At 41.9% G+C, this 27,835-nt stretch overlaps 1 protein-coding gene across 1 annotated transcript; it reads right to left on the reverse strand.

Moving 5' to 3' along the window:
• Positions 1-4,335: 4,335 nt before the first annotated feature.
• LOC120432239 (brefeldin A-inhibited guanine nucleotide-exchange protein 3) lies at positions 4,336-25,583 on the reverse strand. The gene is made up of 8 exons (XM_039597416.2): positions 25,436-25,583; positions 19,289-19,726; positions 19,077-19,210; positions 12,739-13,370; positions 12,350-12,670; positions 10,589-12,223; positions 10,022-10,457; positions 4,336-9,481 (listed from the first exon to the last, which is right to left on the reverse strand). Exons 2-8 carry the CDS (start codon positions 19,371-19,373, stop codon positions 6,494-6,496), a joined length of 6,231 nt encoding a protein of 2,076 aa, XP_039453350.1. The 5' UTR covers positions 19,374-19,726; positions 25,436-25,583; the 3' UTR covers positions 4,336-6,493.
• Between the last annotated feature and the right edge of the window lie 2,252 nt (positions 25,584-27,835).

Below are 27,835 nucleotides of genomic sequence, written 5' to 3' on the forward strand. Positions count from 1 at the left end.
CGTGAGAATCGTTCCCGCAAAATTTATTGAGGGCTCAGCGCCAAAATCGAAAGAATAATGCTGCCAACTCACACCACCATAACAAATCTGTTCTTTCGTTAATTGAAACAATAAATCTCCAACAAGTGTCACACATCGACATCTGACCACTCCTCGTTCACCAAGCTGTGGCGGCCGAGGCAGTTAAGTCATTGGGTTAGTCTGTCTAAGGTCTCTGGTTCGATACCCGTAGTCGACACTTTTGGTTTTTTGTTTTGACGGATGAACTTGTTCTTGCAAATGAACCTCGAGAGAATAATTCTTACGCCCATCTCGAGCTGTGTTCTCTGAGTCCGTAAATGGTACCACTATTCTCTCGTCTCGAAGCCATTATTTTCTCGGACTAGCGCTGCCCAGTTTTGGGTGTATCTCGAAGCCGAAAAATTCAGGATGGAGCAACTCATCTAAATAAATACAAAAATAATTTACTGAAACTGTTTTTTTGAAAAGTTCTCTAAACATAAAATTTTTTAAAACTCGATCACGGGAATCGATTTTACAGACAATCTTCTATATATATAAAATATTTCGATGGTTTTGTTCGAACGCGAATCAGTTGAACACGGAACGTCGGATCGAGGTGCTCTTTGTTGCGTTGGGTTCGTATAAGTTCAAGGAAGGTTCTTACGCTAACTAATTGACACTCTGGCCACTCTGGAACCGATTCCGGAGCATTGGCAAATTGTATGGAGAAAGTTACGTAAAATCAAATTTTGATCACAGGAGGCTGAATAAGCAAAAAGCTCAAAACGTCAAAATACAAAAAAGGAGACAAGACGAAGTTTGTCGGGTAAGGCTTGTTTTACATAAAAAGTCTCCATATTGGCCACTGTCCTAAGTTCAATCCTTGTGAAGTTACAGCGGTTTTAAAAATAAAAAAGCTGAAAATACTGGTTTTTCGATGTTTTTTGGCAATTTTTATATGACTTGATTTTTCAGTCTATAAATACTTTTACCGGAAAACTCGTCCAATTTCCCATAAGTCTGTCAAAATAACTCGTTTTTTGATGATTTAAGCTAATTTACTATCCAGGTTACTACCATCCACTGAACTACTACACTGAAAAAAATATTCTGTTTTCAGTTATAAACAATGTAATTAGCTTATATCTGTAAGCCCATACTTCTTCAATTGTTCAATTCTTTTTTCGCTTTATGTTTTTTTAAATACACTAGAAAAAGAGAAGACATAAACTTCAAATAGGAGAACGGGACGTGTGTCCATCATGCACCTAATGTTGGCATATCAGCACTTTGGCGTAGATTATAGCTTCTAAAAAGCGTGTTCAGCTCATATCAATCAATAAATAGCTTAATGGAAAGTGACTTTCGCAACAATATTTGTTTAAGTAGTGAAAATTTGTCATTTTTTTTGGAACCAGGTCCGAGTTTTCAATCTGCCAAACATACGAAAATTTCCCCTATATTCCTTATTGCCAACATAAAAAATAAGTTTAAAACTTTTTGTTCTATTATTGTTAAAATTACCCTAAGATAACACCTTATACACCGAGGTAGTGACGTGTGTAGGGCGCTCTATTACCTAGCGAGTTGAACATTAGGTGAAGAACAAAATCATTGAAAAAGTTTTGCGGTAAAGTGCGAAAAACAACCGAAATCGATAAAAAGAGAAACTTTTTCTTCTAGCTGCTCAGTATCGCAAGATTTCATCAAGCCTTCAAGGGGCGCTAAAATTCACACAACTCTCAGCTTGAAGAAAGCAACCAAAAAAAAAAACCTAGGACGAAAGCTTGAAAATTCTTAGCCAAGGGGGCGCGCTTGGGGAGCAATTTGATAAGGAAAGTTATTGAATTTCAAATTTATTACATTGAAACAGGAGGGAAGATCGAGGTCGCCTTGTGCAGATTTTTATCAGAAATCTTCAAGAATGCGTGTTGGCGTGATGAAAATTGAAAAAGTTTGTGTTTGTTTAGAACGTTTCAACACTCTCAACCTTTGAATGAAAAGTGTTTTGTAGTGCATTATACCATACTTCAGTGTATAGCAATCATTAGTTAATTAATTTTTGATGCATCGATGAAAAAACATTGCTTTTTTTTACAAAAAACATAACATTTCTCAACGAGCCCAAACATGCTTAAAAAGATAACCATTGCAGGAAAATGCATGTTAGATTGATTCAGTTGATTTGACTTATATTCCCATTGAAATTTTGAAGCTAAAAAAATGTTTTTATCTCCTGATTATTCTGGCAGATTTGGGCGCATATACGTTGAGAAATATTTGCAGCGGCCTAATTTGTAGTATTTATGAAACTGTAAACCATTAGGAATTACACGTGTTTTTTCTTCCAATTTATTCAATTAAATTCTATGCAAATGCAACATTGTCAATCTATTATTCCAATTTTAAATGTCTACAATTATCACCATTCTACTAACAAGCTCAAGCTGAACGGATGATGCTAAACGATTGCAGAGCCATTCATGATCTTTATTTAACGACCCGTATAAAAAAAAACATCCTTCGTCTAACGTGCCAAGCTATTGCACGTTTTCAAACAAACAAGTCGACATAAGTGACACATAAACCACTCAACCAACCAAGCAAAAGTACTCTGTTTGCTAATTGAATCAAGTGTACCGACTTCAAATGCACTTCAACTTCACCTAGGACGCACTTGACTGCATCGTGATGCTTCTTTTTGGAGTAAACACACTCGAGAGGATACTTGTCAGTTATTTGTGTGCATTCTTCTTTCTTTGGAAAGGGTTGACATGTTAAGAGACGAAATTGAGAGCAATTAGTGATTTTTTTTTTCAAAAAAGGTCTACGCAACAAATTAGATTACTTAAAGTAATGTTTCATTGTTCAATTTTAAACAACGTAAAATCACAAAAGAGACCAATAAAGCAATAAGATGTCAATTAAGTTGATTTATCACTGAACGTGCCAAACTCGCCATAATGTTGCTTTTCCAGTATTTTTTGTGGCGCCCGCTGGGATTTCAAATCAATCATCGAACGTGCCTCGTAGGGTGGTGTGGCAGGACTTGAAATAAATCGAAAATAAATAATGAGACAGAGTAATGCTTAATAAAACAATAAAACATATGACACAAGGAAGAACTAAATTTAAAATGTTTTTAAAAGGCATTTGTGAATCTGTGTTTGTAAACAAGCAGTCTATCCCCCTCTTACTTGACGTGAACTGTCACTTGAGCAAAAGGGATAGACTGCTTGTTTACAAACGCAGATTCGCCCTATTGAACTGTTACTACCGAACTGGTACAATTCGACGCCAACATTTCAAAAAGCATCATGTACAAACCATGCGTTTTGAGAAAAACGCATTTGAATGTTGAGCATCCATTTTCAATTCCCATTTTAATATAAAAGCAACATAAGATGTTCTAATGATAACAAACAATGAAAAACGTTGCTTTTATTGATACTTGATCATCCAAATTCAATAAAACATTATTTCCGTAATTTTATTTGAGAAAAACAAACATAACTTCTTTTGAAATCACCAACGTATATATCACCCTGCTGTCATTGAGGGGGACGCTTTGTTATGATTCGTTTTTCTTTGCCGAATGTACATGGCGCTTTGTTCATGTTGCTTTTTTTTCGTCACGAGGTTCATGTAGACTTTTGTTTGACAGGTTGACAGGGCTATATAAACAGGGACTGCTGATGGCAGAGATTTTGTTTATGTTACTTTATTTAAAATCATGATTAAACAGACTTTACTGAAGTAACTTTTGCTCATTTTTTGTGGAGAGGTAGCTTATTAGGAGTACTTTCAGAATATGCAATAACCCAGAAAGTGTCAAAATGTACATGATGCCTTTTGAAATGTTACCGTCGAATTTCTAAAGTCATTTCGGATTTGATAAATACCGTAAGTAGTTGTGATATTTTATTGTTATTTAAAATAAATTTCCATTAAAGGTGCTTTCAAAAACAAGACTGGAACAACATTTGAAAGGGGCGGCACGACATTGCTTTTGACACGACATGACTGAAGACTGTCATTATTTTTCCATTTAATAAAGCTTTGCCTTTAAATAAGTGTAAATTTTAAAGGTGTTAATTTGAATCTGTTAGCTAAAGGAGGTATTAGACTATGACAAGCAAACAAACAAACTTGCACTTTTTCGTGTCTGATAATTAGCAGCAAACTCGCAAACAAAGCAAGCAAACTGCCAAACTGTCGAAAAGTCCGAGTTTGTCATAGTCTTATGCCTCCTTAACCGCTTTTTGTAATTTCATGAAAAAGGGGAAATTTCTTTCTCATCTACTTCGTTTGCAAAGTCCTACAAACACACGCGTTTCCTGTTTGCACAAATATATAATATTTATTTCAATTGTTTATTGTTTACGACAGTTTCACGTCTGTTTTGGTTGTTGGTTGGTTTTAGGTTTCCACTTTATACTTTTCGGTTTCGGTAAATACTTGGTTTCTTGCGTTTTTTTCTTCTTCTTCTTTGTTTCACAATTATCTTCTTTTTTTCTGTTTTAATCTGTTGGACAGCTTTCTTTTCTCCTTCTTCTTCTCATGATTAGGGATACACTTTGTCTCGTTCTTTTGTCAGCTGTTTTCGCTTGGTTTTATTATTCTTGTTTGTGTCTGTGTGTCTGGGTATTGCGTTTTATTTTTTTTATAAACTTTTAAAAGAGGCCAACTCACATTGTCACTGAAAAAGGCATTAAATCAAACTATTCTATGTTGTTTGAAAGGAGACAACGGGCTCACACAATTACGTAACGGCTCGCCGATTCGCTCTAACCATAGAAAAAGGTGACGACATCAATATTTTTTTGTGAAAAAGTGTTCGTGTTTAAGTACTGAATAGTAAATAGGGTCGTTATTATTGAACTTAAGCTTACTAAATACTTTTGTCTGTAGCTTGGGCTGAGTACACTTATTCATTCATAATGATTTACTTGTTGCCACGTTCAATGTTTTATATAGGGTTCCATTGTTTTGTTTTTCCTTTAATCACTTGTTTAAAAACTCACAGAAGCGTTATATACTTGTTTTTTTTTGTTTCTTAATTTAAGAAATAAGTGGACTTGTTTGTTGCATGGTTTAATTTGTTTGTTTTTTCTTTCATAACTGTTACAGTGAGAGACAGAGATAGATAGTTTTTTTGTTTGCTTGCTTGTTTGTTTAAGGAAAGCGAAAGATTATACGAATGAAAAAACCGAAAGCGTGTGGGTTAAGTACGAAAGCAGTTTTGTATTAGTTTGGTTTTTAAAAAAGTGAGTGTGTTGCGTTGCTCATTTCATCAACTGTGTTTAGTTGTGTTGGTTAAATAGGTGACGCGTTGATTATAAGAGAGAGATTGTGTGTGAGTGTGAGTGCAGTGATTGCAACAGCAGCAGCAGTAGTAGTGGTAGTAGCAGTTTTTGGTTTGTGATTTGTGGGTTTACGAGTATGAGTGAGTGGGCGCTTTTAGCTTGAGCGTTTTCAGTGTAGGTTAGCGTGTGTTAGTTTCGTGTGTATGCCGGGCTGTGTGTATTCACTACAGCACGAATCGTGTCAGTGTATGTAGCACCAGAATCGAGCGATTTTATTGAAAGATTATGTGAATTTATTTTCAACAGAAAATTCACTGCATCACAGAAGTTATCTATTTTACAAAAAAAAAAATCATGAAAATTTCAATAAAATTCCATGTTTTTGTTTTCCTTGCCAGATATTTTTTCAGAAATACTGCGTTTGACACCAACTACTTACCAATGTGGGTCCTAAAGCCATATGTTGATTTTATCATACCATAAAAGCACATCAGAGAACAATTTTTGTTCACTTTTTCAAATTTGTATGCAAAATACCAAAAAAGCAAAAATCAACTGTGAATCGATGAATCAACTGTGGCCCTGTGTGAGCACAGAAAGAGCTGTCGTGGAGATCTCTTTTGCGACTTGGTTGTCAAACACGACGCGTCAAAAAGAAATGTGTGAATCTTCACTGTGTTGCTTTTGTATTGGTGAACTACGTGCAGGACGTAGTTCACCAATACAAAATCATGACATCATGAAAATTTTCTTGCGCTTTCGTAAATCTTTGTTTTGCAGTAAATTTTCCGTTTGAAAAACCTCTCAACTTGTCGCTCGATAAGTGTTGTAGATAGCGTTTTTTTGGTATTGGTAAATTCCTTAGCGTATATCAACAGTTATAATGGGGGGAGGGGCTTGTTTTTTCATTTGTTAGGGGATTTGGAACAGGAGGCGTGGCTTCAATAATGTATATATATGTTGGTATATATGATTTTGTTTGTTCCATGCTTTAATGTATAAATTATGTAAAGCTATATATCATCAAAATATGTATTTTTTCTTGATCTTCCATTCAACTTCAATTCAGGATTTGCATTGTCTGTAAATTTGCGATATATATTTTTGTTAAACGATTTTTCAGTCTAGTCGATTATATCTTGTCATCAATCGAAATGTAAACTTGCATATGTTTTTGTGTCGTCTCATTCCATGCTTATCCCGCCGGCTCCTTGCTCCTGGACCGCGCGGAACGCTTCCCGAATCTTGGGCGTTAGCAAAAGCTTAAGGATCTCCGCCTGCTCCTCCGGAAGTAGCTTTAGCAATTCCATCGACGCCACGATCAGCTGCTTGAGCGCCGATCGCTTGCTGATCAAATCCTTCTGGATGCTGTTCGTTCGCTGCTGTTCGATCTCCGGCGAGATCGATTGCTGCTGTTGTTGCTGGTGCTGCAGCTGCTGCTGATGTTGCAGATGTTGCTGGGCGCTCGTCGAGATGTTGAACGGGTTGAGGCGTCCACTGCCGCCAACGATCGTGGAGACGGAAACACTCTCCTCTTCGCTTTTCGTAGGAGACTCCGGATCGTTGATGGTGGAACCCTGATTGTCGTCCGCTTCGTCGTCGTCGTCAACGGGCAGCTCGCGGATACCTTCGGGCGTTCCCGCCTGTTCACCGTCCGAGCTGTTATTGTCCAGCTTGTCGTCGAAGCGTTCGTACTTCTCCAGCTTGTTCTCCACGATGTGGGTTACGATCGAGCCGTCCGGGTTTCCGTTCGTGTCCAGGTTGTCGATGTAGTGCTCGGCGATGAGGTCCCAGAGATCGCGAAGGGCCAGCAGGTAGTGGACAAAGTTTTCGTTCTTCTTCCACTGCTGGCTGGCGGCCGTCATGTGGCTGCACGAATCCAAGATGTACTTGACGTCATCTTCGGTTAGGCTGTACGCTCGAATGTTGTTGATGTACACGTCTACCAGGGTCATGAAGTTGATGATCCAGGAGGAGGTCATCTGCTTGTACAAGTTGGCGGCGCTCTCGATGTTGGAAACCTTTTGGATGAGGAACTTCAGCCCCGGTCGCATGTCAAAGTCCATCGAACAGATCAGAAATTGTTTCAGAGTTCGCAGCAGCACTTCCTTGCTTCGATAGCCCAGCTGGAAGAGAGCCTTGCTTGTGCTGCTAGTTCCGGTACCACCACCAGCATCCGCTCCGTTGTAGATGCACGAGTTCAACTCGTGTGGCACGTTTGTCAATCCATTCAGCAGGATGTTTGCGATTAGCTGGAGCAACATCTGACTAGCGAGCATTCCCACGACCAGGTTCCTGTACGGAATCCGTATGATGTAGCTGTCCAGGTTGAGTCCGTTGCTTTGCAATGATGCGCTGATCCCTCCACCGTTCGCCGAGCACGACTGAGTCATGTTCGTGTTACAGTTCAACGGGTACAGCAGGAACGAGTACGATCGATCGTCGTTCGCAGTTCCAGCACCGTTCACTCCGTTCAACCCTCCTCCGACGTTATTGTTCAACTTGCTATTGATCATATCTCGCTGATTGTCCATTAGGAACACCTGTTGGGCCAACGAATGCACCCTCTGCAGTTCATCCAGCGTGCTATCGCGTCGTGCTGCCACCTTCACGTTCGCACAGTCCCCGTAGAAGCTGTTTGAGTTCTCGTTGAACGCAAAGATCAGCTGTCTCAACGGTGCCATTGTCACCGTACTGGCGCGATGTATCGCCGACGTGATCACCATCCACTGGTCCTCGTTGAAGATGTGTCCGGTTGAGAAGATAATGTGCTTCATGCAGCTCACTCCAACTCGTGCGATCGTCTCCTGGGACTGTGCCGAACACTCGATCAGCACCAGCAGGAGCTGCTTAAGTGCCAAGATCGCCGCCGTCGGGATCTTTGTCGCGCTTGGGACTTCCTCTTCCTTCTTTGTGTAGTAGCTCGAGAACTGTGCCGGTTGCGGTTGCTCATCTACTGATCCCATCTTCCTCAGCTTGCTGTACTTGAGGTTATCCACAGGCCTCACGATCGACGTAAACTTGCTCTTCTTGATCGCCTGCTGATGCTTCTGACTCTCGTATGACTGCTCGCTTCCGATCACGACCCGCTCCTCCAGCGTAGTCTGCGACTTTTCGATAAACTCCACCACCAAATCTGTCGTCATGCAGCAGCAGTGTTTGAAGTTCTTCTCGATCAAGGCCCAGTTCTTCTGGGCTTTGTTCACGTACCGCAGCCAGTCCTGGATCATCGGGATCAGCAGATGATTGATGCAGTAGAATCCAAACTCGATGCCCGGATTTGCGAGCAGCGACTTGAACAGCTTGAAGATCGACTGCAGAATGGGCGATTGGTGCGCGATCGGACACACGATCAACGAGTTGGTCAGTCCGTCCAGCAACAGGAACCACACCTTCAACACTCCACTTGGCTTGTCCAGCTCGTCAATCTTCGTGATCGTCTCCTTGTCGATGTGCAGCGATCGATAGCTGATCATGTACTGCTCGTTGCTGCTTTGCAGGTAGTCCTGCCCAAAGTACGTGAAGTTCTCCATCGAGTTGGGGATGTTCGCGTCGATGATGTGCGTGTACGTGATTCCCTTAATCTTGTACGTCGAGTGCAGGTTCGGACACTGCGGCATGTTGAACATGAAGCTCAGGATCGACGAGCAACGCTCGAGAAACTTCAGCGCATCATATAAAAAATCACTCGAGCGTATGTTATTGTCCTCGTTTGCCCCATCTGAACCTCCACCACCCCCGGTCGCCCCAGCTACACTCCCCCCACTTCCGGATATCTCCAAATAAGACAACAAGCACAGAATGCAGTCCAACCCAGCGTTCGCAAACACCAGCGTATTGTCCGTCTCCAGGAACACGTGGAAGATGTCGATGATGTTGGACAGATGAACGGGACGGTTTCGGGCGGTTCGCAGCGTTCCAAACAGTGGCCGCCAGCCGGAGCGAATCTCCGTGCGATGAGCTTCGACGATCTCGTACAGGCAGCCGACGATCTGGTCCTGCACGTCAACGTCGCACGAGTCCATGCTGAGCAGGTTCTCGAACGGTTTGAGCAGCGCCTCGTTGAAGTGGAAGTGCGGAAGTTCGGATTGCTCGACGAGCAGCGCCGTGATGATGTCGTGGATGTACTCGATGGCACGCTTCGAGATCGTGCGGTCCTTGTGGCAGGCGGCCTGCGGGAATAAACGACAGTATTAGAATTGTACAACTCAACCTCAAACTCAATACCAAGCTTCCCTGCACCGTGCGGTACACGCGGTTCGCTTGTACCTCGGGTTTGCTTTGCGCCTGCTTTGTTCGGTTTACACCCGTACCCGACTCACACGAACCGAGGGTATTTTGGTTCATCGTACCAGCGCACCACGACACTCTCGGTTCGCCGCGTCGGTTTTGTGTCTGGCACTCACCCATGGCATGAACCCGGTTTATGAGCCAAGGTGCTTCACTCGTTACGAGCCGAGGTACGTGCCGTGGTACGCGCTGGTGGTACAAAACGGGTTCAATACCACGACACGTACCACGGCACGCTGGGTTCATGCCATGGGTGAGTGCCAGACACAAAACCGATGGGGCGAGTCGAGAGTGTCGTGGTGCGCTGGTACGATGTACCAAGATACCAATACACAAATGGGTTCAGGCACGTACCGAAGCTAGAAAACCAAACCCGCGGTGTGCGTTGGCACTGGCGCATGGGAAGCTTGCTCAATACTTACATCCATCAAATGAGGCCCGGTGATGGCCCAAACCTTCAGTATGTGCAGCAGCGGCCTTGGTCCGCGGAACACCTTCAGCGTCACGTCCCCAACCCGGTGCAGAAGCAGCGACAGTGGCAACGAGTCATTCTTGACCTTCCACGGTCGGCCCAACCACCAGGACTTTTTGCCCTTCTTGGAGGAACTGTTGCGGTACAGTTGCTCGCGGGACGCCCGGCAGAGACTCTTCAGGAATTGGAGCAGCGCTGGTAGGCTGAGCCGCTCTGCGGCGTCGGAGAAAAGCGTGTCCGCTTGGTGGGACAACGCGCACAGCATCTTGGCCGTGTCCGCTTGGGACAGGTTGATGGCGTCGTTGCCGGAGTACGCTTTCAGGATGGTCGCAACGTTGGCGTTCGAGTTGGGGAGCGGTGCTTGCAGGAAGCTGTACACATCCACGCTAGAATATTGAGTTTAGGGTTAAACATTGCTTTTGACAGATGCTTACCTCTTTGGTAAATAACCTTGAATTAATCAAGGCAAACATTGTAAAAGGTAAGCAACTGTCAAACTGAAGGAAGGAAATCTTACCAGGTTTCATCCTCGTCGATCGGGTACGCCGACAGGTTCAGCTTATCTCCTGGTCCGCTTGCCTTCGCTGGAGAATCCGACTCCTTTCCGCTTCCATTCGATGCCACGTTCGACGAAGCGTTGTTCATGGCGGCGTTCTGCGAGCTGAACAGGTCGTGTTCCAGCTGGGTGACGTGTCGACAGACAGAGAACACCGGCAGCCAGCAATCTGCGGAATGTGAGCCCAGCTCGAGTCCGCCGGACAGCACCACGTCCATGGACAGGGCCTGACTGGCGGGGATCTTTGGTCCGGAGTTTTGACACACGTTGGTCGCGATCAGGTTAAGGATCTTGCCGGCTAGATGTTGCAGGTTGAGGGAGTTGCTCAGCGTTGCTGCGGCGTGGAGTCCTTCCAGGCTTAGAGCGTACAGGGCTTCGCCAGAGCAGCGGGCTTTCTTCTTTACACGCAGGGTTTTCTTGGAAAGTTTTACCAGGCGAGCTGTGCGGGAATCGTCCACTTCACCCAGTCCCGCGGTCAGGACGGTGACCATGGAGTCCCAACAGCAGGTCAGCAGCCTACGGGCAAGCTTTTTTGCCGCGAGTTGCTTGATGGTTGGTTCGCTTTGAATCCTTACGACCGACTGGAGTCGCTGCCAGTCGGACAGCATCTGCGTGGGACCGACTCCACCGGCGTCGTACAGCATGTCTACGAGGGCGCAGTGTGATCCGTCGGTGTTCTCCACGGATTTCAGCAAGCTTAGTGGATTGTTCGCTAAGATGCACTGGTAGAGTTCGCGGAGCCAAGCCGAGCTTAGGTAGACTAGAACTCCGGCGTTCTGCACGGAAGTAACGAACTGCTGCTCGGATAACGGAATCAACACCGGTTCATGGTTCTCATCGTAGTGGCCAGCCTTCATAAGCTGCAGTGCCAGGAGAAGCGCCGAGTAGGTCGCCAAATAGATCCCGTCCGCGTTCAGCGCTGTCAAGTTGTAGTCATAATCCGAATAGTTCAAGCTGTTTTGCTGGCAGATATTCGACGCAAACTCCTGGATTGCCTCATCAACTTCTACAGAAGCCTTCAGCTTGAGCAAATTTCCCACCAAATCATTCGTCAACACCTTCGCGAACTCCCTCGCGTGGTGCCGATCGCAGTCCACGTCCGACCTCGTGTGCGGCGGCTCCTCCAGATGTGCCCACGGCCAATTCCCGTCGGCCTTCGAGGAAATATCATCGCTCGACGAGTGCGCCTCGTCCTCCGGTCCCTCCGTATCTCCCGATCCCATCGATCCCGCTTCCGGATCGATCTGATGCTCCCCATCAACCTCCGACTCGGACGAAGTCTCGAACCCGCTCTGCCGCAGCTCCGCCACGGCATCCCTGTATGGAGCGGGCAACCTTGCCATCGATTGATATGTGAGCGGACCCGTATAGTCCACCTCCCGCAGCTGATAGTACCGCGCGTTGACGGCATCCGTGACGCGATCACTGATGATCGACTCGTCAAAGTTTCCGGAACACAGCGTTTGGAGGCTCTCGAGCAGGGCAACGATGCACTCCACGCTGGAGGTCATCGAGTTGTCGACGGAGTTGGAGCTGGTGACGCCGCCGGACGAGTTTTGCGCCGAGGTGGCGCATTCTTCCATGGCGTCGATGATCCTGGAGATGACAAAAGGGAGTTAACATGAGAGTGTTACTAGGAATCAACGATGATTTCTAACATTAGGCCAGCTACGAAGTTATTGGAAAGTATACTTGGATTTTGAAAGGCTATAATATACTCACAATCTAAACAGCGCCATATCATCGCTGCAGCTCTGTCCCTGCGTCTTGTCCGGGTACAAAATCACCGCCAAGTCAATCAACCGCTCCGGACTCTTGAAGATCTCCCTCACGCACCGCAGTGGCTCGGCCCTGTTCGCCGGCACGGGCAACAGCAGCATCCGATGAAACAGCGCCTCCAACATAGGCCTCAACGTGCCCTGAGCTCCCGCAATCCGTAACAGCTGAACGCTGGTCAGGTAGATGCACCGCGCCTGGGGACCATCCAGCCCGGGCCGGGTGAAGAACCCACGGTGCTCACTCTCGATCAGGTGGATGGCATCCCTTGAGGAAAATGAAACCAAGTTAGTAATGTGAGGTTATGTTCAAAACTGCAACGTAGAAATCCTTACTTGTAGGTAAACTTCTTGTCAATGTTGACCCTTCCGGGCGATCCCAGCGTAGCGGCCAACGTGGGACAAAACTTCTGCCACAGGAACGCCGTAAAGTGCGGATTTGCGTGGACATCCGGCGGAAGAGCCGTGACCAACGTCAAGATGCACTCCATCAGATACAACGACCCAGCCGTATCCGTCCTCTTCGGACTTCCCGTGGTCGGTTCAATCAACCTGCTACAAAGCCACTGCATAACCGGAATGACCTCGTTATAAACCGCGGCGGCCATCCCAACATTAATAATCCCAGCCGGACCGGTTCGCAGAATCTCCTCCGCTTCGTCCTTCAAAAACATACAGAACGCCCTCAGGCACTGACTTCCGGCGGCCAGCGAGGCGGCCTTCACCGCCCTGGATCCATTCTCCCAGCATTCGCCACATTTGGACAGCACTTCAATGAGCAGGCGACCGTTCAGGGTACAAGTTTGCGAGCAGGCCATCGAGAGGAACAGGCGCAGCACGTTGACCACGGTGTCCTCGTTGCCGACGGTTGAGATGCCCGAGGTGGTGCGTAGCAGCTGGGCCGGAAGCCACACCGAGTCGTCCTCGGGTTCCAGTCCGAAGAAGAAACGCTCGTCGCGGATGATGCGCTGGAATGGATATTCATTAGAATTAAAAATTTAATATTTAAGAGGCAGTATTTGTAAATATTGCTCGACCGGCTCCGTGGCTTAATGGTTACGGCTTCTGCCTCACAAGCAGAAGGTTCAGGGATCAAATCCCGGTCGGTACCTTTGAAATTTGGAATCAGAAATTCGAACTTTGAATATGAACGAAAAACGAAAATGAATCAGGCGGGATTCGAACTCACGCCTTTTGATTGGTGGTTTGGGACGCTAAGCAGTCGGCCATCAGAAGGTTTACACTCTAGCATTGAATTGATCCGTAGTGTTGAAACATATTATCTCTTCTCATATTAAATACGCGCTGATCCCTGATTTGCCTGACGGGATTTGGAAGTCTAAATATAGATCGGGCTTCCTTCAGATGCTTGCTTCTATGTTTAGGCGGGGCCGAACAATGCCCAGCGACCTCGGAATTGGACCGCAAGGAGCTCTGTCATTCTGAAACGGGTCGTTGGAAGCAGCGCGAGGGCTATCACCACCTAATACCCGGGACTGAGATAAGTTGTATCAGTTTCGGCATATACAAAGTCTGATACAAACTATACTTTCCCATAATATCGCTACCGGTTAGCGGGTATTGGATTGGACCACACACACCCACAGTATTTGTAAATATTGCTCGGTTTGTTCTAGAGGTCGTATCGAGGTGCTCCGATTTGGATGAAACTTTCAGCGTTTGTTTGTCTATACATGAGATGAACTCATGCCAAATATGAGCCCTCTACGACAAAGGGAAGTGGGGTAAAACGGGCATTGAAGTTTGAGGTCCAAAAAACATGAAAAATCTTGAAATTGCTCCCGTTTGCGTAAAACTTGATCAATTCTAATTCTCTTAGGTGCATTCGAAAGGTCTTTTGAAGCACTTCAAGATGTGCTATAGACATCCAAGATTGATTTGACTTTTTCTCATAGCTTTTGCAAATTACTGTTAAAAATGGATTTTTTTAAAACCTTAATATCTTTTTGCAACAGCCTCCAACACCCATACTCCCATAGGTCAAAAGATAGGTAATTACATGGACTAAAAGCCTACGGAAATAACTTTTTGGTCAATCGCAGTTTTTCTCATAGTTTTTCGATTTATCTAGAACAAACATTTTATAACGTTAGTTCTTGCCCTGTAGGCCAAGAAGACGGCACTTTTTGGTCTCAATTTTGTCATATTCGGAATCCTCGGACAATTTCACGTAAGTTAGAAGTATTGGAGTTGTAAATTTGATTTAAAAAATAATTAAATAAAACATTTTTTTTAAAAAGAAATAGATCTTATTTACCCTGTGATATATACGTCAAATGCTGTATCAAGTAGGCGAATATCTGTTTTACCCCTAATCCGACAAAATGTTAAAAAATATTTTAATTCATTCTAAATGGCATTTTTTCCAATCAAATTTACAACTCCAATACTTCTAACTTACGTGAAATTGTCCGAGGATTCCGAATATGACAAAATTGAGACCAAAAAGTGCCGCTATGACGGCCTACGGGACAAAAACTAACGTTGTAAAATGTTTGTTATAGAAAAATCGAAAAACTATGAGAAAAACTGCGATTGGCCAAAAAGTTATTTCCGTAGGCTTATAGTCCAAGTAATTACCTATCTTTTGACCTATGGAAGTATGGGTGTTGGAGGCTGTTGCAAAAAGATATTAAGGTTTTAAAAAAATCCATTTTTAACAGTAATTTGCAAAAGCTATGAGAAAAAGTCAAATCAATCCTGGATGTCTATAGCACATTTTGAAGTGCTTCAAAAGACCTTTCGAATGCACCTAAGAGAATTAGAATTGATCAAGTTTTACGCAAACGGGAGCAATTTCAAGATTTTTCATGTTTTTTGGACCTCAAACTTCAATGCCCGTTTTACCCCACTTCCCTTTGTCGTAGAGGGCTCATATTTGGCATGAGTTCATCTCATGTATAGACAAACAAACGCTGAAAGTTTCATCCAAATCGGAGCACCTCGATACGACCTGTTACACATTGGTGAAAAACTCGCTCTTAAGGAAACATGATATGTCTTAAACTCAAAACTGATTCAAACGATCTAAATTTAAAATTTTTGCTGCTTTAAAAACTTGATACATTTTGAAAACATCTCGTTTCGTTTCTTTTCTTAAAAATTCCCGTTCAAAAATCATCTCCGGAAAGTGGAAGTTTTATTAACATTCGGCGATTTTTTTTGTAAAATGGCCAATTAATTGAAAAAAATAGAACTCCGAAGGGACCCAAATATGTTGAGAAATGGTGATTTATCAATAGACCGATTCTTAGCACTTGTTTACCAAGCAATCATTTTTTCAAGTTGAACTTTAGATGTTCTGATAATTTTCCATGTTTTCCAACTATTCCTATTCTAAACATACCTGTGAGCAGAAGTTGTAAAATGTATCAATGCTGGATTAATTAAGCCAACTTTTTTTTAAATAATTGCTCAAATTAATGATTGGAATGCAGATATTTAATCATTCTAAACGGAATTTTATAGTAAAATGACTCTTTTATAAGCCCTCTTATTGATACAAGCAGATTCTGCAGGTATAAAATTATACAGGACATTTAAAAAGGGGGTATATGGTGGCGTTGTTCCGTCACGAAAAATTACAATTGTTTAGTTTGCAATGGTTCGTTAAAATTTGCATCATATTTCGGATTCTCTTTGTATTCGAAAAGCCCTTTGAAATGCTTCTTAGAAATCGAAAATTGGTCAAAAGGAACGAGAGTTACGACTGATGCAAGTTTGCGTTGTCCCGTCACGCCAATTTTTTGGTCAAGGCACGAATTCAAAAAAAGGTGCTCATTTCTCGTGTCTAGAAGTAAATCGTGTAACAAGCCAGTTTTTGGTCGATCTTGACTAAATCGACCCTCCTGAAGCCAAATTTGCCTGTTGATTTTCCTGGGAAGCGAGATATTCAAGATGGCGTCTAAAATGGCGGCTGAATGGAAAAACTACCATAAAAGGATTTTTAAGTTCAATCAACTCGTCAAATTCAATTAATTTGGGATCGCTGAAATCGAATACGACCTCCCGAATACCTCAAAGTACTTGGCTCTGCTGGCCTTTGCTTTTGTCCTCAGCCGCAACTCGGTGTCCAGCTGCTGGACGATCTTGCTTTGCTTCCGGTGCAAACCAGAAACGACGGCTTTGTGTGAAGGCGAGTTATACTAACTGAAGGAAAACTAACTGGAGCAAATCTAACTGAAGGAAAACTAAATGGATATTTTGGAATCTAAACTAATTTGGGGTTGCTGAACCCGAATATAAGCCTTATAATACTCCAAAGTACTCAGGGAATGCAATCCAATTTTCTAGCTTCGCCATATTAGCCGCCATCTTGGATTTCACATTCCCTCAGCACTTTGGAGTATTCTATGGCTCATATTCAAGTTCAGCGACCCCAAATCAGTAAAATTTGACCTGTTGATTGCATGTTACACCTCTGAAAAAAAAACAAATTTTCCATCTTCGCCATATTGGCCGCCATCTTGGATTGCACATTCCCTGAGTACTTTGGAATATTCTAGGGCTCATATTCGAGTTCAGCAACCCTTAGTTGAATTTGACATGTTCATTGCCGGTAACATTTCTTTATAAAATATTCTTGGAGTCATATTCGAGCTCAGCGACTTTAAATTAGTTAAAGTTGACTAGTCAGTAGAGATTTTCCCAATTGCTTCATTTCGGGACGGGACAACGCGAGAAAAACCCTCTTTAGCAAAATATCTGCGTTGTCCCGTCACGATAAGAATCAAATCAAAAATCAAACCATCCACATTAACGACCCCCGGGTCTTTTGTGGTCTCTATTGCAAGTTTCTGCTCGAACCTAGGAGTCCGAAGGCTTGAATAGGGAGAGCACCCAAACCTCTTTCTACTCCAAGGAACCTTCCACCCCAGTGTTTGAACTGACGACCTTTGGATTGCGAGTCCAACCGCCGCCAGCGATTCCACCGGAGTAGGCTTGGTTTGGTGTGTTGCTTGTACTTATGGCATGGAGACGACTCCTACACCTGGAATGACTTAACGGCCTAACAACAACCAAGGCCGGGACCGACATTTTACTTCCTCATCCGATGGAAGGTTGGAGCAGATGGGAATCGAACTCAGAATCATCCGCTAACAAAGCGGACAGCGTAACCATTCGGCCACGCACTGCCACGAAAAGAAGTACCTGTCAAATCAACAAAACTTGCATTTTGCATTTTTTTAATGTATTTGTTATGGAAAAGTTCCAAATCATCTTTCCATGACCTTTTATGGCAAAATGTATCAATTGTATTTTGTTTAGTAATTTTATCAAAACATTTTAGCATGGTTTTGGATCATCTGGGATGTTCTAGTCCATCCGAAACTTCCTGGAATTTTTTGCAACAGGCTTACCAAAGAAACAAGTCGAAACTCCAAGATTTTGACAACGGTTCCTACCCAAACTGCTTCAGTGAGTGTGGTAGCAACAACAACTTTTTGGGATGATCTGGGTCATCCAAGGACTCCCTAGATTTAAGATCTGTTGGTCTACCGCCGTAACAAGCAAGAGGTCGATGGTTTTTGACCCGGAAACATACCCGCATAGCTTCAGTGAGTATGTTAGACTACTTTGCACATGGGCATCGATACATACCAATGATTGCTGAGATAAAGCCACTGAAAGTGAGGAAAAACGAGGTTTTCTCTACATCACAAAAATAGCGTCGTATATTTGAGTGACGATAACATAGCAACTGTGCGTCCGATTTCCGATGTTAAAAAAAGAAACTATCGTAATTTTTCGATTTTTCAAACAAAAATATTTCGACAAATTGGAAGCAATGCAGAAGAAGTTCTAAACAACTTGTGCCATTGCTCAAGAGATGTTGGAAGGACTGCCCAAAAGTACACGTGGCAAATTAGATTACACTAACATAAAAGAATATCAAAAACTAATTGTCTCTGCAAACCTTTCTTTTAATGATACCTTAACAAAGTAACGTCGAAAATTCAAATTTGGAATTCCGATGTGACTACAGTTGTAACTTAGTTGTAATAGTGTTTCTTGAAAATTTCCTCACTTCAAACGTGCTATGAATACATATACTATTCATAAACTATACATTTTTTTCTGATTTACAATACGATTTGTCGGAATTTTGAAAACGCCGTCATTGGCATAAATTTACATAAAGTCTCTTTGACACCAAATGTCCAAACCAACACCATTTCAGGCTGCAAATTATTAAAAACACGTCTTTGTTCAATGTTCAAAAATGGGAGGGGTCGTACCACCCCTCCGTCACGAGATATCGAAAAATGGAGCATAGATTCGTGATCAGGGACAAAAATTACCCCTTAGGACTAAATTTCACGCAAATCGAAAAGGGGTCGGGGCAACGGCGCAACGAGTAAGGGGTCGTTGGGGTTCTGTTTTTAAGGCTTAAGTTTTTTGGACTGGAAGTGTGCTGTAAACGCGATGAAAGAAGTTCCGAGAACACAAAGTTGGAAGGCGTAAGAAAAGTAAAAAAGTAACTGCTTTGTGAGTTGGCGGAGAATTGCCCAATGGTATAAAATTTATTCAATTTGGTAACATTTACTGTAACTTTCAAAACTTCTCAAAATTCATCAAAATCGTGCTTTAATATTAAATTAAAATTTTGGTTCCATACTACATGACATCTAATAACGATTTGAATAACTTACATGCAATCCATTCAACCCGTAGGTGACAAACTTGGGCCGTTTCGTCTCCAGTGCCATCTGGAGCGCGGTAAAGCAAACCGTTCGCAGCTCGTACGACGGATCCCGGTGGATGCCATGCTGGCGCAGGAGCTTATCTACAAAGCACGCAAGAGTGAGTCTAACTTCAGGGGCAGAAGGAAAAATATAAAAAATGCGGAAATTATGAGTCATACCGTGGGCGATTTGTGCGGCTTGTTTCAAATTTTGCTGCTTGCTTCCGGTGGCCTCCTTCACGATCGTCAACAGCAGTTCCTCCATGGTGCTTTGATTTTAGAGGGATTAATCCTGCGGTGCAATACGGACAAATACTGGGGCGTAAATTCCTTCTTCTGCTTCTTCTTCTTCTAGTGGCGTCCTGACATGACTCTAACACTGACTGTGTTTTGTGGGGTTCGTGACGAGCTATCTCAGGAATCCGTTTGTTGTGGGGTCAGGAATGTAAGGACGATGACGCTTTCCAGCAGGAAGTGGTTTGGGGGGAGGGCAGCTTAGCCACCCCTTATGTTGAGTGCAAGTTTTGCGGTTGTCTCGGGTTACAGAGCGACGGCGTTTTGCGATAAATAACAGCCTCTGCTTTTGCTGCTCGGTAATCCTTCTATCTATCGATTTTCCTGGTGTGATGGGACGGTTTGTTCAATGATGTGAGTAACGGAGAAGAACAGGAAGGGAAATATTTGATTAATTCACTTACAGTTTGGTAAGTTACAAATAAAAAAGTTCTTTTAAAAATATTGTATTCAAGGTTTTATTCATATCTGCATTATTGATACTGTTTTCATACAAGAGCAATTCCATGCCAATTAGGGAATCGGTTGTACCCGACCCTCTCCGATTTCAATGAAACTTTGTAGACATGTTATCCTACGCTTATATAAGCCATTTTTGTGTATATGGAGCCAGATCCACTCGATAATGACATTTGAGAAAAGCGTAAGTGTTTTCAATATTTTTGTAATTCGGAATTTAAATATTTCTGTATCTCGAAGTTGCATCGTATCAAAAAGTGGTCAAAGACAAACTTGTAGGAAATTTGACGGGCTTTTCGATAAAAATACACTGAAAGAAAAAAATAATCAACTTTAATGAGATTTTTTGATTTTAAAGTTTAAAAGTCAAATTTGAGGTGGAGCCCACGATTTTTTTTCGTTCAAAATTTTTGTGAAGATAGCCTAAGATGTTACAAAAAGACTCACGAAAAATGCAGGATGGAGCAACTCACCTAAAAAAATACAAAAATCATTTACTGAAACTGTTTTTTTGAAAAGTGGTCTAAACGTCAAAATTTTCAAAAACCGAATACGGGAATCGATTCTCCAGACAATTTTACATAAAAGTCTCCATATTGACTACTGTCCTAAGTCCAATCCTTGTGAAGTTACAGTGGCTTTAAAAATAAAAATGTTGAAAAAATAGGTTTTTTGATGGTTTTTGGCAATTTCTATGCGACAGATTTGATTTTTCAGTCTCGTAAATATTTTTACCGAAAAGCTCGTTCAATTTCCCATAAGTTTGTCTTTGACCACATTTCAATTGGATGTATGAGCTTACAGATATAAGCTAATAACATTGCTCATAACTGAAAACATAATATTTTTTCAGTGTAGTATAGTAACCTGGATAGTAAATTAGCTTATATCTGTAAGCCCATAAATCCAATTGAAATGTGGTCAAAGACAAACTTATGGGAAATTGGGCGAGCTTTTCGGTAAAAATATTTTCGAGAGTGAAAAATCAAGTCTGTCATATAGAAATTACCAAAAACCATCAAAAAACCTATTTTTTCAACATTTTTATTTTAAAAGCCGCTGTAACTTCACAAGGATTGGACTTAGGACAGTAGTCAATATGGAGACTTTTATGTAAAATTGTCTGGAGAATCGATTCCCGTATTCGGTTTTTGAAAATTTTGACTTTTAGAGCACTTTTCAAAAAAACAGTTTCAGTAAATGATTTTTGTATTTTTTTAGGTGAGTTGCTCCATCCTTCATTTTTTGTGAGTCTTTTTGTAACATCTTAGGCTATCTTCACAAAAATTTTGAACGAAAAAAAATCGTGGGCTCCACCTCAAATTTGACTTTTAAACTTTAAAATCAAAAAATCTCATTAAAGTTGATTATTTTTTTCTTTCAGTGTATTTTTATCGAAAAGCCCGTCAAATTTCCTACAAGTTTGTCTTTGACCACTTTTTGATACGATGCAACGGCTTCGAGATACAGAAATATTTAAATTCCGAATTACAAAAATATTGAAAACACTTACGCCCTTCTCAAATGTCATTATCGAGTGGATCTGGCTCCATATACACAAAAATGGCTTATATAAGCGTAGGATAACATGTCTACAAAGTTTCATTGAAATCGGAGAGGGTCGGGTACAACCGATTCCCTATTTGGCATGGAATTGCTCTTATGAATAAAGTATTTTTTTCCCATGACCCATGAAGAGTATCGGGCCGCATTTACAAAGCGGATTCAGTGGCTATTTCTTAATTTAATGTTAACAATGTTTAGGTTGATGTTAACATTCCATAGGCCTCCCTAAGGTGTCATGATAAGGTCCAGCTTGTGATGTAGAGGTGGGCAAAACCGCTAATTTTTAGGAGCCGCTCATTTTCGTTCGCTCATTAAAAAGAGCCGCTCTATTGAAGGGCTCTTTCACTCTTTTTAAAAATTTGGATGATAAGGTTTTTTTTCAGAATCGTGTGGTTTTATTAGTTATTTCATTGAACTTTATAAATTATTTGGTAAAACAAATTAAAACTGAAAACGTGGAGATGCCCTTAAAAATCATAAGTCTTGGTGGTCTCGTCCCGCCCGTGTGGATCAATCGGACCGCGCACTGGACTCCAATCCAGAGGTCGCCGGTTCGAATCCCGCGGCGGGCGCTCTAAAATTCTTTGTGTAAATATGGGTATTCGGCGCCGTCGCTCCGTGCCATACTTTCATACACTTAGGAGCCCAGGGCGGCGAAGTCCTTGTAGCTAAAAAGGAAGACACTAGTGGTTGGTACTAGCAATGGTGGCCGACAGCTATAAAGTCAACTTCGTTTCGTTGGTGGTCTCTTTGTCTAGATTTCTATTCGAACCTAAACATTCGAATAATTGAATGGCATCCTAACTTAAATCTAAGATGCTGGAAAAATTTCTTTTAATTTTAAAATTGCGTTTATTTCTGCAAGAACTGAACTAATGCTGATATTTTATTTGGAGAAAATATTCTGTGAACTCTTTTCTACGTTCTGATTTAATCGATATAGGTAGTCTATAAACGCTAAAGTTTGATCGGACAAAAGGGATTTTTTTTCATAAATCTCTAAACTATTCCGTAGATTTTTGGTAATATTTTACAAATTACAAATTTATATTCCGGTAATACTTCAATGTACAATCAGTTGTACAATGAAAATTTTTTATCATTTTGTTTAGAAAATCATTTACTTTTGGGATTAATTTTTATAAGCATTGAATTATTTTAAATTGCATTTCAATCCTCCTTATATTTATAACATGAATCATACCATCTTGAAACGGTTATTTTAAAAGACCGAAGTTTAAAAAAGATCCAAGGTTCTTTTCTTGTGAGCCACGATTCGTTCGCTCTTTTCAGTAAACCGGCTCGCTCTTTTTTTTGCCCACCTATGTGATGATACACTACCTTCCCTTTACTAAGCAATCGAATCCAGAAGGGAAAAGATCACAAGTTGTGTTGGTCCGAGCCGGGATTTAAACCCCGATCTACCGCTTACGAGGCGGAAGCGTTACCACTAGGCTACGAGTCTCGGTCTATATAGCAATAGGGGAAAGTGGGGTAAGACGACCATACGGGGCCAGAGGAACAATCGCTCGTACGATCTTTATCCTTACAATTTCCAATATTTCCGATATGAGCAATTCTCTACGAAGTATGCCGATTTCGACCATTTTTATTTTTTGTATTTTTTGATTTGGCTCAAACTTTGTGAGGGCCTTCCCTATGACCAAAAAAGCTATTTTGTGCCATTGGTTCACCCATACAAGTAAAAAAAAAGTTTTGGCAGCTGTCCATACAAAAATGGTACGTAAATATTCGAAAATCTTTAACTTTTGAATGAATTCTTTGATCATTCTGATCATGAGCATTGTCTTCGGCAAAGTAGTAGGTACTGTTGAGGAATATTCAGAAAAAATAGGTACACGGAAGAAAATTTGCCCATAACTTTTTTTTTCACAATGACTCAATTTCCCAATACTGGATTTTTTTGATTTTTGTTATTTTTTTTATATGTTTTAGAAGGTAAACTTATGGGAACCTGGACGAGCTATCCAGTGAAAATATTTCGAGTCGAGACTGAAAAATCAAGTCTGTCTCATAGAAATTGCCAAAAACCACCAAAAAATCTATTTTTCAACATTTTTATTTCTAAAATCGCTGTATCTTAACAAGCATTGGACATAGGAAAATGGTCAATATGAAGACTTTTACGTCAAATTGTCTAAGAATCGATTCCCAATCGTGCTTTGAAAAATGTTGACGTTTAGACCACTTTTCTGAAAAAAACAGCTTTAGTAAATGATTATTGTGTTTTTAAGGAAAGACATACCATCCTGCATTTTTTGTGAGTCTTTTTGTAGCATCTTAGGCTATTTCCTCAAAAATGTTGAACGAAAAAATATCGTGACATCACCTTAAAATTTAACTTTTAAACTTAAAAAATGGAATTTGACATAGAAGTGGCGTGTATTTTTCGTCCGGAAAGCCCGTCAAATTTCCCACAAGTTTATCTTTGACTACTTTTTGAAACGATGCAACGGCTTCGAGATACAGCGATATTTAAATTCCGAATTATAAAAATATTCAATACACTTACGCTCTTCTCAAATGTCATTAGCGAGTGAAACTGGCTCCATGTACACAAAATTGACTTACATAAGTGTGGGATAACATGTCCATAAAGTTTCATTGAAATCTGAAAGGGTCCGGTACAACCGATTCCCTATTTGACATGGAATTGCTCTTTTAAGGAATATTTTTGGATTTTATTGTTTTCTATGTACAAAGTGGTTGAGCAATATTCAGAGTTGCGTTTTAGAGAAAAGCAATGATGGGGGCACTTTTATAGCCTTTAAAAACAAACATTAATTAAATAAAAGTCAAAAGTTATAGTTTTTTTAATGAAAAAATATGTAATTTTTAAACATAAATCTCGAAATGGCAAAAAAACCACACTCCGTAAAAAGTTGGAATTTTTGGGCCTCTCCTGCGTTGCTTTTTCTCTTGGAAAATTTCAACTTTGCAGGCCACGTGATTTATGCACGATCCCCTATCGAAACTCGAAAATTTTCCTTATATATATTTTCCATTGTTTTTGCTGCTGAATCTAAATCTGCCCTCAGAATTGAGCCAAAGTGTCAAAATATCGATGTTTGGACATTTCAGAATAAATATAGTTGGATAACTTCCGAATGGTACATTTTTTCAGAATGGCACCTTTTTTCGGAAAATCAATTTTCCACTTAATTTTGCTATCTGGGCCACTACTGTGCATTGAACCTGAACAAAAAACATGATTGCTCCACTAAAAGTTTAGATCAAATTTAAATTTCTCGCTTTAGTTTTATATTGAACTAATTTTCATGCAATCCAAATTTCATCTTATTTAATTTGTAATTTAAAATATTAATGAAATGTAACATTAGAAAACGATCAAAATTAGTTAATGTAAGACAACTAATATTTGATTTTAATTTAATGTCATGTACCAACACAGAACAATGACTAAACTCATATTTTTCCTCATATCGATCGCTTCCTGCATCTGGACTCACTGCATACTCAAATAAGTCATAAACGACAGTAATTATCTCATTTTTACTACACTAGCCGAATGTATTATTCGCGGAGATTAATTATTCAACCTTAGACTCGCTCATAACCATAACCATTCTCTGGTAAGAAAAGCAAGCAAACAGCTCCAGTAGAAAAAAATTAATCTTTTCTTCTTTCGAGCTCGGCTGCACTGCATTGTGTGTGGGCCGAATCTAATCTGGTGCTACGCCTTTTGTTAGACTTTAGTTTTCCTCTTGTTTGATGATTTTCCATATAGAAACCCGATTTTCATATTAACTTTTGAACTTTGTATGGATTGTGAGTTCTTTTCCAATCGCAAATCCTCACTAATCCCCATTTTTATGACTGCAGATGTTTGATTGCTTTTTTCCTCTTTGGAAAACACACACAGAAAATGACCTTTTTGCATCCGCCCCAGAAGGTAGGCAATCGGGTCGATTTTCGTGCAATTTTGCCACTTTCCTTCCAAAATGTCACCACACTAACATTCCTTACCTTAGCGTCCACCTTTTAGGGCCCTTTTGAGACCCCAGAACACACTCTAAACGGTTAAAATTTCACAAAATCTGCTCAGCCGTACTTTCCCAGTGCCACTTTGAATCACTTACTTTGACGCCATTTTTCCACCGTCGTCGGAACAGTGCCATCTGGTGGCGAACCCGGACTGCGCAGGTCCACCCAAAATCGATTCCCAGCCTTGTCTTCTTGGCCACTTGGCCGCTGGTGGTTGTATTCTTATCCCAAACGGGAAAGCACGTGCTCGGAACCGGCGTTTGCGTGTGGAAAAGGGATGGAATCAAAACAAAGCAAGCCGGGTGGAAAATGCGCGTGTGGAAGGGTGGAGACCACGTGGTTTGAAGGGGGTGGAAGATGAGAGGGGGCTGTTTGTGTTTTGGTTTTTATCCGGACGATGAATCAACGCGCCAAAGGTTGGGGGAGGTGGTCCTTAAGGTGGGGGAGGACAGGACAGGTTCGTTACTTTTCCCCACAGAGGGTGAAGTGCCCTGTTGCGACGGGACGGGACATGCAAATGTTTGAGTGAAGAGGGTGGAAAATATTATGGTGTTCGTTTTATGTACCTTAATTGCCATTATGCTACGGCGTGCAACAGGTGGACGATTCATTTTTTGTCATGGGTTGAAAACGAGATGAAAAGGATACATAATTGGATTTCTGAATGAATCTGCTACTTTCCTTTTGGGCTGGTAAAAATCTGTGACTCATTCAGTTTTTCATTTGGATTAAGTTCAATGGCGAATGTCGTCTTTTTAAATCCAAGATGGCGTTGATGAAATATAAAGTAAATTCAATTTTAAATAAAAAAAATGAATGAAATGAATGAAATGAATGAAATGAATGAAATGAATGAAATGAATGAAATGAATGAAATGAATGAAATGAATGAAATGAATGAAATGAATGAAATGAATGAAATGAATGAAATGAATGAAATGAATGAAATGAATGAAATGAATGAAATGAATGAAATGAATGAAATGAATGAAATGAATGAAATGAATGAAATGAATGAAATGAATGAAATGAATGAAATGAATGAAATGAATGAAATGAATGAAATGAATGAAATGAATGAAATGAATGAAATGAATGAAATGAATGAAATGAATGAAATCAGCTCCCTCCGTGTACGCACGAGAGCATGCAGCTAGTGCTCAGTGCTCCATCGTTTTTTCGATTTTTTTCGCCGTAATTGATTGTGGTTACCCGCGAGTTTGCTTCTCCAGCATGCCAAAGGCCGGCCGTGGCCGTGGCAGTTCGAGTGCGGCCTCGAAAAACCCGCGAAGTTCGTCTACCGGCCGTGTGCAAAAAGGTAAACAAACCAACGCCGTGTCGAGCGCCATCGCGCAGGGGAGCGTGAGCGCAGAAGGAATCGACAAAAAGTTACTACACCCCGGATATGTTCCAAGATCACCAGTGCGAACCCGTTCGGGTACCTCCGGTGCCACGACCAGTGGCACATCAACATCCGCCAACATTCCCATCAGGAACGAGTTCCAGATGCTGAGCGACGACGAAGAAAACAACAACAACACCGACGGTAGCACCACTACCGACGACGACGATGACGATGGTCGTGCACGGAAAAAAGTGCCGACGCCAAAAAAGAATAATTCTCCAACGGAACGAAGACCACCTCCAATTTTTGTTTTGGACACGTTGGCGGACGATGTTGACGAGTTGCTGGAAGGCCTTGGATATTGTCTGAAAATCGGTAAGTCGGCAGTGCAAGTGATCACACTGAATAAAAAGAGCTTCGACCTGGTGTTTGAAGAATTGAAGCGTAGCAACTTCAACTTCTACACATTCAACCCCGAGAAGCCCCCTGTTAAGGTCGTCTTACAGGGTTATCAAGACCGTCCGATCTCCGACCTGAAGGGTCACCTTTCGGACGCCGGAATAAAACCGCGGGAGATTAAAGTGCTCTCGCGCAAGACAACGGTAACAGGTACACACACACTGTACCTGTTGTACTTCGACCGCGGCACCGTCAAGATCCAAGACCTGCGGCGGACTAAGACGTTGGACGGTTTTTGGGTAAACTGGCGGTTTTACACCAAGAACCCGACGGACGTAGCGCAATGCCACCGTTGCCAGAAATTCGGCCACGGCTCGCGGAACTGCAACCTCCGGCCCCGCTGCGTGAAGTGCGGTGAGTCACACCTCTCGGAGGCGTGCGCACTGCCACGAAAGGCGGACTTGGGGGACAAGGCAGAACAAACCAAGCCGCGCGTAAAGTGCGCGAACTGTGACGGCAACCATACCGGCAATTACCGCGGATGCGTCGCGCGCAAGGCCTACCTCGAGGAGCAGGAAAAGAGGAAGAAGAAAGCGTCCCACCCTCCTCAGCGAAGTACGAGCGCAGCCGTTCCTGCA

Source organism: Culex pipiens, chromosome 1 (assembly GCF_016801865.2).
Source record: "Culex pipiens pallens isolate TS chromosome 1, TS_CPP_V2, whole genome shotgun sequence".
In the NCBI taxonomy this organism is placed as follows: Eukaryota; Metazoa; Arthropoda; class Insecta; order Diptera; family Culicidae; genus Culex; species Culex pipiens.